This window comes from Marmota monax, unplaced genomic scaffold, assembly GCF_021218885.2.
Source record: "Marmota monax isolate L192 unplaced genomic scaffold, Marmota_monax_Labrador192_F-V1.1 WCK01_AAM20220418_F8-fsc00012, whole genome shotgun sequence".
Taxonomy (NCBI): Eukaryota; Metazoa; Chordata; class Mammalia; order Rodentia; family Sciuridae; genus Marmota; species Marmota monax.
In genome coordinates this window covers 22,209,887-22,224,401 of record NW_026695227.1, presented here as the reverse complement: position 1 = coordinate 22,224,401, position 14,515 = coordinate 22,209,887, and the positions used below count along the sequence as shown (strand labels likewise).

At 32.5% G+C, this 14,515-nt stretch overlaps 1 protein-coding gene across 1 annotated transcript in view; it reads right to left on the bottom strand.

The window, feature by feature from the left end:
• Lrrk2 (leucine rich repeat kinase 2) overlaps window positions 1-14,515 on the bottom strand; it is a 135,336-nt gene that overhangs the window by 49,122 nt on the left and 71,699 nt on the right. The window contains exons 26-32 of the mRNA XM_058576386.1: window positions 12,653-12,746; window positions 10,194-10,380; window positions 8,903-9,084; window positions 6,562-6,791; window positions 6,057-6,184; window positions 4,474-4,692; window positions 981-1,182 (exon numbers count right to left, since the gene is read on the bottom strand). Of these exons, the coding sequence (XP_058432369.1) occupies window positions 981-1,182; window positions 4,474-4,692; window positions 6,057-6,184; window positions 6,562-6,791; window positions 8,903-9,084; window positions 10,194-10,380; window positions 12,653-12,746 (1,242 nt within the window). The remainder of the gene's footprint in view (window positions 1-980; window positions 1,183-4,473; window positions 4,693-6,056; window positions 6,185-6,561; window positions 6,792-8,902; window positions 9,085-10,193; window positions 10,381-12,652; window positions 12,747-14,515) is intronic.

Here is a 14,515-nt window from a genome sequence, read left to right as displayed (position 1 = left end):
CTGAGGAGCTTTAGAGAAAGTCTAGTCCAACTACCTTATCTTACAGATAAGAAACTTTTAGCACAATTAGTGGCATCACTGGGACTAGAGGCTGGGCATACTGTTCCCAAGCTCAAAGTTCAATACTATAAATTAATTATTTTTGAACTATATAAATTGACCATATGTAAGCAAATTTCGGATAAATGCATTGAAGAACATATACTTATAAAAAATAAAAATCCATAATTTACTTTTCACTTTCTAAATGTACACTCCAAAGACTTATCTTATTTTCAATACAGATTTAAAAAAAAAAACACACAACTTATCACAGTCTATCTGATTAAAGAATAATAAGAAAAGGGAATAGATTATCATCAACATTAGATATTTTTCATATAAAAGAATTCAGGGATCAAAAACAATTTCCCAGACACTTTCTCAAGATGCACAAATTAACTCCCACATTTTTAGCAAGATAATTCCAGGCAAAGACACAATTAGTGCTGCAGTTGGTTTACTATGAGATCCATGAGTGATGAAAACAGCAAGATTTGACAATCAGGAGCTGCGTCATCTCAGACAGCCTTCGACTCTAAATGACCCAGGAAAACCATTGCAGTAAAAAGTATCCTTTACAGCATAAAAATAACCATGACATCCACTAAATTCATTTGACTCTATGAAAGGGTATGGGTATTCTCAGTGTTCAATAGCACCTGAACAGCAAAACCACACTCATGTGGGTTCAGGAACCCACGTGTTTTAATTCCTGCTCAGGAGTCCTTAGATGATTTCTAAATTATTTTTTCATGACATGATTATTATTCAACATCCATCCACATAATGATCTTCTAAAAATCAGTGGCCTGTTGTAAGAATTTTGTAGACATTCTCTTAAGTTGTAAATATACTCTATACAAGATTCAGACACATTTTTACAAAGAACTATGACCACGTTTTGAAAAAAGAAATGTAAAACAAATAAACACACAAACCTGATTCATTTAGGAAGTGAACTGCATGAGGAAGCTCATTTTCATCTAACTGCAGCTGATTTTCTTTCACTAGTTGTAATAATCGTTTCCGATCAATTACAGGAAATTCGATTGGCACATTTTTACGCTCTGATAAAATGATTTTCTCAAGTTCTACATAGCAGTCTGGAATTAGCTGCCCAACGACAGGCTGATCTCGAATCTATAAAATTACAAAAGATAAGCTGTAAAAACCTATTTTATTTTGTATTTGTTTTGTAAATGCAGGGCTAATAGTTTTTATAGAAATGATAGATATATCATTCAGAAATATATGTGTGAACAAAATTGAGATACAATGTAAATCTATTTAAATTGTAATGAATAGAACATGAAATTGAAATAAGAAAAGTATGGACACAGGTCAATTTGGAAAGAACTATCAAGTCTATTTTATATACACTTTTTTAATTTTTATTTTTATTTGCTATTTGCACAAAAATATTTATCTAATCATCCGGATATTTCCTGGCCAAAAAAAGATAAATTGATAACCATAACAAAAGGATTTTCTCTTTTCTAAAGCCTTAGGCTTATATGCAGTCAACATGTTAGCATATGACATCGGTAACTATTAAAGAACTTTGGACACTTTTTTATTAGATAAAATACTCACACCTAGAGGTAAAACGCTAAATTCTGTGCTTGTTGTTTAAAAAATGTTATACTGGCAAATTGTAAATATCAATAATTAAGCCTAGAGACATAAAATCTTCTCACTCAAGCTATTTTTTCTCATGGAACCTTGAACTTGGGAAAATAAGAAATCATCTAAACACAATGATTCTGTCTCAAGAAGGCAACCACTGGGAATCTAATCACTGCTTAATAGTTGAGAAACATATAAAGTAAGCTTTTCAAAGAGTTATCTTAAGATGATAGTATCTTATAAAGTTTCTATAATAAACGTACTTTCCAAATGTTTTTGGAAAATACATATGCTGATCTTTTTTTTCCTTAAAAAGCTAATTTTAAGTACAAATACAGTTTTCTTTAACAATAGTAACTGAAATGTCTTAAATAACCACCAGATGGCAAACTCTGCCCATTTCTGGATCCCTGATAATTTTTATATATATTTTTAACCTGATAATAACTACCATAACTTAAGCAAACTTATTATGAATAGAAATTCAGTATTATTTGGCACACATAAACACAAAATTTTAGCTGTTCTTTTCCTACTTATAACTAGAGGGTTAAAGAACCTGATATACAGCACCCATAGCCATTGACTTCCAAGTTCATCAAAAAAATGGTTTTTCAAAAAACTGTTTTCTTACATCCTTTGTCCAAGAAAATGAAACAGAATTCTACTAGCCTCCACTTTTAATATTTTTTTTATTATTTAGAAGTTAAGATGAAATAGAACTTTCGAAGTTTATGTTTTAATCTAAGGAAGAAATAAAGATTTCACAGGAAGCAGAATAGGCAGAAAGGGGATGAATTTAATAGGACTGGGTCACAGGGCCAGGAGGAGAAGCCTGTTCTGATAGTAAGCATTATTGTCAGCGCTGACTTTGGTTTTTTCCTGCATCTCCTTTTACCTTGATTATCAGGCCATCACCAGGCTGAGCCAAAAAAAAAGAAAAAGAAAAAAGAAAAGAAAAGAAAAAATGTATTCTAAAGACTCTGTTTATAAGGCTAGGGAAATATTAGAGAATAGACAAGATAAAAGGAAAAATGAAAATAAATGGGAGGGGGGAAATAAGACTCTAATCAATTAAAAGCTGCTGTTTGAAGACAGGTTGAAGCATCTCAGAGAGGAAGAATATTCAGGCTCCAGCAGCCTCACCAACCTGGGGTCATCTGAAAGAGTCACTGGTCTACAAAGAAATCCAGAGGGTTTTCAAACCAATATGTCAAAATGATACATCCATTAGCAGTATATCTTTCTTTAAGTAATACTGCCATTGCTCAAAGTATTTGTTTTCTTCCTTATGTAGAGTTGTCTTTAAAGTTCATTTATAAGTGCAAGAAGAAAATTGGCCTTGTTGATTGTGATATCTTGCTACTAGCCAAAAAGCAGTATTAATTCAGCTTAATGAATCAACGCCTCTTCTATACACTTTTGCATCAACTAAATTCAGGTTTTTCCAAAACAAATTCATTCTCCACAAAAAAAGTCTTCTACAATTTGATATATATTTTGGCAGCAATGAAAAAAGGAAAATTATTAAAATATTTTAAGTAACAGCAAATTTCTTTAAATGACCAGTATTTTATTTGTATTTTTAAAAGTGTACTACTCTCAAATTCTATCTCCCACAGAGAGTAGAAAAATCTTCGAAGACATAATGCATTCTTCTTACATAAAATGCCACTACTAATCCACCTTCAGTAAAATATTTTAATAACTGTAATAAGCGTGTATCAAAAGATACAAGCATACTACCACAAAGACCAACACATTTATAAATGGCTCATTGGGTTTTGAGTTGGAGCACAACCTGTGGAAATGGAATAGAACCAAGCTAACTAGCTCACATGGAGTAATAACCAGGGTGATCACTTAATTTATCATCCAAATTGGAATGCTTTTAGAATGTACTGGAACACTATTAATCACTATGCTGGGACTGCCCAGGCCAAACAGGACTCTGGCTAAAAACCATGATCTCAATCATTAGTGCTAATGAGCTAACCCAACTGAGTCCAAATGAAATTCCTCATCATTTGGTCATGCTGAACTATCCAGTATTTTTCAGTACAGTCTATACCATGTTCCCATTAGAACCCCAGGAAGATTTCTTTCTCCTGCAAGTATTTTTTTAAAAAAAGTATTCTCCCTGATGACAAATATGTTTATATTATATGAATATCTGACTTACCAGAAGAGAACTTTGGGAATTTTTTAAAGTCCTAAAATAAAAAACCTAGTTTGTATGAACTAAGTAATAATTTAGATGCTGCTGAAAACCAAATTAATGATCTTGACCAGTAAATGAAAGAGTTATCTCAAAAGTTTCAAAATACTAAGGGGATAAAAACTGGAATGGGAATCACAAGAACCAGAAACATGAAGAAGCCACTAGGAAGATCAAGCTGTGCATAAAATGGAAACTCCAAAAGAAAGGAGGAGATAGCAAAATAAGAGCCAATAGAAGATCTCAAGACCCCGATGTTAATTTGATGGGAAGTTGGGAGAGAAAGGGCATCAGAAGCACTCAGTCTCTCAGTAATATTTTCTCAATGTCCCAGAAACATCCGCTTAGATTCTCTCAGGATCCTGTAATTACTTTTTATTCCTATTTCTATGAATGACAAATGAGGTCTGGTATAAATAAGTAATTATCAAACTGAAAGTAATAATTCTAAGGGCTATGAATAAACCCACAATTTTAAGATAATTGCTCTTTTCTCAAGACTTCTGACATTTCTAGAGAGTTGCGTAACATGAGAATTAATAAATTATATTTATCTACCAGCCTGCAGTCTGCATAAGCCATATTACCTTGAAATTGAGACTCTCATTTATGATGGTTTTCCGAAGTTTTGCCAAAGCGTCAGACTCTTCCGTGGCATTCACAAAGTGGTAATCTCGTATTGCAGGGAACCCTCGCTTATTCAAGAGCTCCTTGGTGATTTTGCTTATGCAGGCTTTGCGCTGCTTCTCATCAGAAACATCCAAATGCGTGCCAACAAGAATCACAGGGGATGAAGAAGCCCGAGCCTATAGGAAAAAAAAGAAAGAAAGAAAGAAAACAATCTAATGTTTGCTTTAAAATGATATATCCTTATATTTCTGCTGAAATTTGTTTTGTATGAAATTCAGTTGAATGAAAATGAAAACCTAAAAAACATTAGAAGAAAATAATAACTGTTTTTCTTCTTGTTATGGTTTGAATGTATCCCCGAAAGTACATATATTGGAAATTTAATTCCCAAGACAGCAATGTTGAGAGATGACCGTTATGTAGGGATTAGGCCCTGAGGGCTCTTTCTTATCAGTGGACTCCAGTTGTCATTGCAGAAGTGGGCTCCTAATATGGTTCCCTCCTCTTGCCTTCTTCCCTGCACATATACCCTGTTGCCTGTCTGCCTTCTGCCATGGAATGACACAGCAAGAAGCCCTCATAAGATACCAACCCCTCCATCTTGGACTTGCCAGCATCCACAACTGTAAGAAATAAATCACTGTTCTTTATAAATTTCCCAGACTCAGTTCATCTGTTAAAGCAACACAAAATGGACCTAGACATTTCCTTAAACCTCAAAGAAAAAAAAAAATGTGTCTTTAAGAAAAGCTTATAAATCATTTTATGTCCATTTTTAATACAATTCTTACCATTTTTTCAGGTGGCCTACATTAAAGTAGTAATGTTATTTTTCTTTCCATTTTATTTCATGCTTAAAATGGGTTATTTGCTAAATGTGCTTCTAAATAAAAGCATTCAATAAATCCTCAAACTACATCAAAGTAATATAACATGGTTTATATTTTCTTTTCCATATTTGCCAATTTTATCTCCTGGATTCACTTAAAAGTCATTCAATATGTAGTCTACCGTGAAAGAAAAAAGTCACTAAGCAGGTATTACTGTCACTATAATATTTCCCACATCACTGTATGTGTAAATGAGAACAAAGTCAAGAAAAGAGAAGTTTCAAAAAATCACCCAGATTATAAAACAATTGCAAATGCAGTCCAGATCCATTTCCAAATGTTTGGACACAGGGTTCCAAAGGACTTCACGCTCACAGAGGAGCCCACTGGAGCATCACTCAATGAGCATGTACTCTTTCCATTTAAAAATAATATGATGGAAAACAGTGAATATAATTATTTTCAAGTTTAACAGCATAAAAGGACTCAGGAGCTGATAACATTCATCAAATGGAGCTCTTTATTGTCTCTTCATGACTTCACACTCCAAAAATTTCCCAACTCAAAATTTAGTGCTTCTGACCTAAAAAACAAAAACAAAAAGCAACACCCCCTTCCCCCCCAAAAAAAACCCTGCCTATTTGAAGAGATTGTTTGCCTAAAATAAATTACATTATACAAAGACCAGAAAACTGGGATTAAACATTTACCTTTATGTTGAAGAGCCAGGGCTTCATGGCGTCCACTTCAGCCTGCCCTTTGCTAAGGTCATAGACAGCGAGATACACTGCCCGTTGGGTCATGAAATGGGGATGAGTACTGTAGAATTCCTCACGACCTAAATGAAGATTAGAGAGGGGTTTGGTTTTGGTTAGGTTTGTTTTTTTTTTTTTTTTTCAGTCTTCCAGGTAATAGGCAAGATTTTTTTTTTATAAAAATGGTGGGAGGATAATACTATTGATCTTAAAAGAGAAAAACAACAGGTTATGTTTGGAAGGCTACGGTGGATTTTACCAGAGATAAACAACATTTAGTGTATGTATCCACTGCCAATCAAGTAGTTAGCTTGAGCAGCCCCTATTGATTGAAATGACTTTGAAATAATTCCATAACTACTAGCTCTCTGCTGTACTTGAACAGAAAAGTCAAGTTTTTAAATTTCTGCTGTGAATAAATGATAAAAGTGAACAAATGAATACCTAGAGAAATAAATACCTGCAAAATCCCAAACGTTTAGAATGAGGTCTTTCTTCTTTTTGCCTCTTATTAGGATAGGCCAGTCTTTCACATCTATGCCAACCGTGGGCCCCTGCATTCCAAGATCTGATTTCTTGATTTTCATCAGTTGCTGCAATAAGGTGGTTTTACCACTCCCAGTATTTCCCACAATCATAAGTTTCATTCTGTTATAGGGCACAGCCTTTTTTAACCGCTGTTGAAGAAACCTGGTATTTGAAGAAAAATAAAATAATAAACTGCTTAATAATATATTTGGGATTTAGGAGGATTCTCAGACATTGAATATTTTGGAATATTAGTATGCAAAACCCTGCATAGTTCATATTACTAACAATGTAAATACCTTGCTGTGCATTATTAATATATATTTTTGTTAGTTATTTCAGAGTAGTTGATAAAGTTTGTAGCATTACCAAATATAACAGCATGTTACACTATCATCAGAAATAATAAAACACCAACACATTTGTAATACTAATTAGAATGCAGTGTATATCCATACACACACATATACATATATATGTGTCATTGTGTGGATATCTGTGTATATGTGTACAATCTGAATTTAAACAGTACAATTATAATCCTAAATATGTAAAGTGTAAAAATTTTGTAATGCCCATATGGTTCAGAACAAAGGTAGAGTGTATTGCATACTGTATTGCATACTAAAGTTTGATAATGAGGTCATATTGGTTTTATGAGTATACATATATTATATATAGTATATATGATCTATATATATTTTTATATACAATGTATGCATATGTATAATGTATACAAATAAGGAGCTCCTATTGGTTACAGTATAAATGTATATATAAACTTTGACACTAATAGCATATATTAATATATTGCTATTACTAATAATCAATGTAAACATAACTGAAACAAACTAGAAGTGCTACATGTAAGCCAAACAAAACCACCTTTAAAATAATAGATTTAAAATGTTATCAAAAATGTAATGAATACAGAAAGACATATTTGAAACTGTGCTAAAATGTTGCTACAGTTTAAAATTAAATAATAAGCAAATTTTAGAGAATACTGACTGATCCATACCAATAACTAATGTGACCAGGATTCCTGATGATATGATCAAAAGGCAACATTATTTTAATTGATTTATTAATTAAGAATTTGCCACTCTTTGAAAAAAAGTCAAAAAAGCAAATGATGCTTACAATTTATAAGCTATTCCAGGTATTTTGTCTTTTCTAAAATTGTTAAATGCATTTTTAAATATTTCATTATATGGTAGCTTGATAAAATATGGCATAATACATTGGAAACTAATTCTTCTAAATGTTTATAAGAATGAAACCAACTATTATGTAAGTGCCATTTCCAATTTCAGGAAGAGAAACAGGTAATTATGCAGGATTAAGGGTGGTTGTGTTAGGCAAAGAAGGTGACAAATACTTTTCTTTACAATTAAATCAAGCTCAGAAGTACAGAAAATTGAACCCTTCCTCATAGAAACAGACAAAAAAATTAAATATAGATTTAACAGAATTGAAGCAGTAGAGTATTGCTTAAGTGTAAAACACTTAAACCTTCTTGTAAACCAGGCTCTGTGTTGGGTGCCAGGAATCAAATAGAGAGTGTACAGGTCCTTGATCCCTGCCTTGGTGGGTACTACAGTCAAGGTAAGGATATACTGAGAGATGCTCATTGAGCTGAGGCCTGCAAGATAACTGGAGTCATTTTGTAGGAAAGGGAATAAAATATTTCATGAGGATCCAGTAATAAGACTAACAGGCTAAAAGAGAACAAAAGGTAGAATCAAATCTATTATCGAAGATATTTTAAGTTTAAAGACAGTAATATTTTTGAATCAGGAAGCTTCAAAAACAATCAAGATGAGTAGGTTATCCATCCTCATAGGAAAATAAAAATTAATAATCTATCATGTCAGTAACTAAAATGCCATCGATTATAACAGACATGTTAACTATTATATGAAATGCAGTGTGAGCAGTTATTATTCTCTGCTGTATTTCTTTAGATTATATAATTGGTAACAAGAAACCAAATACATAGTAGTATCTATTTTCTGCTAGAATCCATTTCTACTGAACAGAATGGAAAGGAGAAGCCACTCTTTCAACATTGAAATGAAATTGGAATGAAAAGTCTTGGCAGTAGCACCATAACAACCCACCCATTAAATTAAAGGCAAATGGCACATAGAATATTAATGTCAAATAGTACTATTCATTTTTCCTAAATTGTAACATATATCCATCAAAATTACAGACTGAGGAAATCTGAGACAGAATTGATTTTAAAAAATAATATAGAATTATCTGACCTTATGATGTCTTTGGCTTTACATCCTATGTGTTTAAAATCAAAATTAAGACGCAATTCATCCAAAGGAAGATCCCATATTTTGCTTAATTTCCCCATCTCATTGGGAAAAGATCTCAGTTCCAAGTTGTAACTAACATCAAGAGATGTCAGATTTTCAAGACAGCCAATCTCAGGAGGAATCTTAATGAAATAAAAAAGGGCAAAACCTGTTGGTGGGAAGGAAGAGATGTACACTGGCAGGAAACAAGAAAAATCCCAAGATTCCATCAGCGACTTGCACAACCTTTCAACAGAGCTTGAAAACGCTCCAAAGGCTTGTCTTAAGTGTCCCGTATCCAGGTTATAAAAACAAAAACATCCATGTAAAGAACTCAGCCCCAATCTATGCAACTTACTTCTAACTTTCAAAACCCAATCTCCCTTAGGGGATCATCTCCTCACAACAGTGGAAGTAAAGAAATTTTTTATAGTTATCCAAATCCACTATCTGTGGCTTCCAGACTGCCTATGTTCTTTAGGAAACGTTGAAGAAAAATTCATTACAAATGTAACATGGAATGTGTTGTTGTTAAGTTACAACTAAATGTTGATACTTTAGATAGCAACCTAATTGGAGTAGGGTTTTTTGTTTTCCTATTCCAAATTTTTAAGCAGTCTATATTACATTTATGACAGAAAACATTCACTGGTTGGCAAAAAATCAGGTATTAAAAATATTAGTATTCAGTTATTCTGAACCTTTAGTATAAGACTCTTTTTGTTGTTGTTTGTTTTTATAGGAAGTAGGTTTGAACTTGACAAGAAAAAATATTTTCTGAGACATGTGTATAATCAGCTTCAGATTTATAACAAAGGAAACAGATCAAAGCAAAGGAGGCTAGTCTATTTTGTTGAGAGGTAGCACAGTGGAGGAAAGCAGAAATTTTAGAAGAGAGGAAAGAAAATCTGTAAAAACACAGGCTATATATAGCTAAGTTGCACCTGGAAAAATGTACAGTAACTGAGATTCGGCTCACAGTAAAAATGTAGTGACACAAAGACATTTGTATCATTACATGCATTCATAAATAATAGCGCATATTCGTGTAACTCTTAAAAATATAGCACAAAAATTATTTTTTTAAAAAATCAAGGCATATTATTACATTTATTTACCACAGGGTATGATTACATCTTACATCTAAAGTAAAAAAAATATCAAATAACAGATTTTAAAACAATAATTTGCAATAATGCAAATTACAAAACATACTTTAAAATTGTCAATAATATTAAATAAAGTTTCTTACCTCTTTCAATTTATTATGAGAAAGATGTAGTTTCTCTACTCTAGACCATGTGTATGCTTTCTCACTCAAGTCCAAGATGCTGATCTGATTATAGCTAAATAAAAGTTCCCTTAAGTTCAAAGATTTCCAGTGTGCAGGACCTGGCAGACATTCAATATCATTGCTGCTCATATCTAAGGACCGCAAGCTAAAACAATACAATTTAGATGAAAATCAAATGAAGGTTTCCAAAATACATGGAATAACATTACAAGTAATTTTCATCAAACTGAATATAAGGAGTAAGTTTAAAAATAACATTATTTACACATAAATATGCATGTAAATTTGTGTACACATATAGGCATACATGGGTTGGAAAAAAAGGTATGATTCACTGGGAAGGAAACTGATGTAAGGACCATTAAAAATTGATTCTCTTGCACAGCAGGGTGACTATAGATAACAATAGTGTATTTTTTGAAAAATTAAAAAGCTGCAAGAAAGGAGTTTGAATGCTTTCACCATAAATAAATAATCATTTGAGGAAATAGATATATTTACCCTGATTGAACATTAAATGATGTCTATACTATTGAAATATCACATGGCACACCATAAGGTGTGGGGGGGTTGGGGATAGTTAAAGATTTTTTTGTAAAGAAAGAAAAAAAATTGAAGTCAAATTTTCCTACTTCAGGTACATAAAAATGTCAATAATCTCGGAATGAGGAAAAGTCCCCATGTTTTACAAATGGGGTACATGAGATACCACGTTTAACACTTGAAAATGGCCATTAAAATTTCTGCCTTTTATACAAGGTTACAAATGTGTAGCCCCTACTTATCATTTATATGGGATGGTTTTCACTCATTATCGAGGAGTTTCTTCCTAGGTTGAGTACTAGAGTCAATTATCGTTGAATATGGGTGTAGCTTCTTACCAGCTTATGTCAGTGTGGTAATTATCACAGCACTGAGCGGGGACTTGGCATGTAATAGGCCCCCCATGCAAACTGATTGTTTTCATGCTGGAGTGTTACACCAGGAAATAGCAAAAAACACATCACACATGAGCGTGTGAGTGTAGGAAGAAAAGAAAGTCAAGGGCTGTGGTATATTTGACTATTCTAAAGACTACCTGGACTTTTACAACACATACTGACCACTTTTCCTCAGCGTATTTGAAAATTAAAGAATTAATTCTAAGCTCACATAGTAATTCATCCTGATAGACTAAAGTTCAGGTCTATACAGTGCTCTTATGTCAAAATGTTACTATATTTTGTCCTCATCATCTTATTAAAATGCATGGAAAACAAGAAAAGGAATTTGACTATATTAGAGATGAAACTTTCCTGTCAGACAAGCAATGCAATTGAGACAAAGCTGAGAATCACTAGGTTTTCCTGAAGCACTGCCTCAGTAGCCTCAGCTAGGACTTGAACTGGCCAAATGCATGTGCGTTTGCAAAACCCAAGAAATGCATCCATTTGATGAAAACCTAAGTCTGAGTATGGTACCTAAGGAATAATTGTAATAGGGACTGGATAACATCTTTGGTTCCCTGGGAGGAAACTTTCTTTATGGCATTTTATCTCTTAGCCAAATATCATAAATATGTGGCTTTCACACATATTTTTAGGAGAATACTGTGTTTAATTACACAGGACCACCTCTATGCAATAGGTGCTCCCATGTTAGAGCCGATAGGCTAACGCTGATACAACCACTGTTTAAGAACTATGACTCTGGGGAAGTACCTTATCTGTCTACTGAGTTTAAAAAGTAGAGATAATAACAATAGTGATCTTATGGGATTATTAGGAAGATTAAACACATGGTCTACTGTAGAACAGTTAGGATAGTGCCTGGCATATTCTAAGCTAAATTTAAGTATTTTATGTTCACCTGACACCTTCTATGACTAGATTATAAGAAGCATGATTTGTCCACATATGTATATATGTATATATTTACATATTTGGTTTATAATGAGTGACACAATAGTATTTAAAATGACAACACATTTGAGATGTAATCAGTGCCTGAATCTATAGTTAACAGAAAGTTTTCATTTCCAATGAAATTAACCAAATCCCCCCACATAGATATAAAAAAATTATCCAAACGTCAAAAATGTCATTCAAACATATTTTAGGTATGACTTCAAAGTTAGTAGTATTTTGGCAACATATCAACCTCTGAAAGCAACTGAAATTTTGAAATTTCATTTGAATACAATAATGTAGCAACAAATTAAACAATCTTAAATTGTTTCTAAAAAATAACCCAATAAATTAATATAAAAGTTTAAAGACTTGGATATTTTGTTTAGTGAAAGTAAAACATATACACATACAAAAACCTTAAACTAAGTAGTTTAGAAATGAATTAAATTCATATGCCAAAATCAAAACCATGTTTCTAAAGGTTCTGTTCTATCTCATGTGGTTTTAAAATTAAAATAATAAACTTACTGTGGTAGATTTAAAATTGCATCTGGAATACATGTAAATTTGTTTTGAGATAATTTTAAGCTTGTTATAGAAGAAGGCAAGAAAGGCATAGCAGCTAAAATAAAATAAAAATGAGATAATGAACATTTTAATCATTAACCATATTTCTATTAAATTCAATAAGAACATCTACCAATGACATCACGATTTAATTTCCATTTTACACCATCAGTACTAAAATATTTACTTTAAAAGTAAGGTAATATCTTTAACATTTATGCCAAACAATAAAACAATACATACTGATCAGAATTTTTAGTCTATAAGCTTTTAAATTACTGTATAAATATAAACTCATGGATCCCACAATTGTAAGGTAAAAATTAAATTACTCTTAAGTAACCAAAACAAAACACATTTTAACACTTTGCTAATACAAAGTATAGTATAAAAATAGAAATTATTCATGGTACCATCTGAAAAAGAGTTCCTATGCGTCCTAAAGCACATGAAACCAAGAATTAATAACTGGGACAGCATCAAATTTAAAGGCTTATGCATAGTAAAGGAAACAAGAGTGTGAAGAGAGAGTCTGAAGAATGGGAGATCTTTTCCACTGCTCCTCAGGTAGGACATTAATATCCAGAATATATAGAGTTCAAAAAACTTAAAACAAAAAAAAACACAATTAATAAATGGCCAAAAGAACTAAACAGACACTTATCAAAATAAGAAATACAAATGGCCCATATATGAAAAAATATTCAACATCTTTCTGTTGACATCTCATCTCACTCAGAATGATAATTATCAAAAATACAAATAATAATAAATGATGGCAAGGATGTGGGGGGATAGGACTGCAAATTAAACCCATTCTGGAAAGTAGTATAGAGATGCCTCAAAAACTAGAAATGGAACCTCCATACGACCAACCCAGCTATCCTACAGAAGATCTAAAACCAACATCTATAGGGATGCAGCCACATCAATGTTTATAGCAGCACAATTCACCATAGCAGAGCTATGGAATTAGCCTAGGTGCTCAATGGAACAAGAAAATGTGATCTTTGCCACTGCTCCTCAGGTAGGACATTAATATCCAGAATATATAAATATTATATATTATAAATATATATATACATATATGTAAAAGGGAGTTTTACTCAGCCAGACAGAAGAATGAAATCATGTCATTTGCTGGTAAATAGATGGAAATTGAGAACATCATGCTAAGTAAAATAAGTCACTGCGAATGTTTTTGAATGTTTTCTCTCATATTCAGAAGCTAGACAAAAATAGGAGGAAAAAAAAGGGGGGGTACCTTGAAAATAGTCAAGAGATCAGTGACGTAGGGGAAGGGGCTTGAGGGGGAGGGAGGAGAAATGGGAAAGGGGAGGAATTGCTGAAATAAATGACCAATTATCCTATGTACATATATAAATATACCACAGTAATTTCACAGTTATGTATATCCATAATTTTTTTAAAAAACTATAAATAAATATGAGAAAGATCAGTAGAGGAAAGGGAACGGAGAGGGAGGAAGGGAGGGAAAGGGGAAGTACTGGGGACTGAATTAGAGCAAATTATCACTCAATTGTTGTATAATTGTGTCAAATGAACTATGATATTATGCATATCTATAATAACCTAGTAAAAAAAAGTGCTTTATGGAAAAATAAAGAAGGTTACTTAATAAAAGTATCATTTGATCACATGATCTTATGAGATTTGGGAAACATTATGTAAAATAGAGTATCTCAGAATTCTCACTATTATAGCATATTTGATCATTTTTCAAGAGGGAAATACAACATAAGTTACCTCCAGGAATAAAGGCATGTGGAACACAATTTGGAAAACTGAGCAAATCAGACAGCC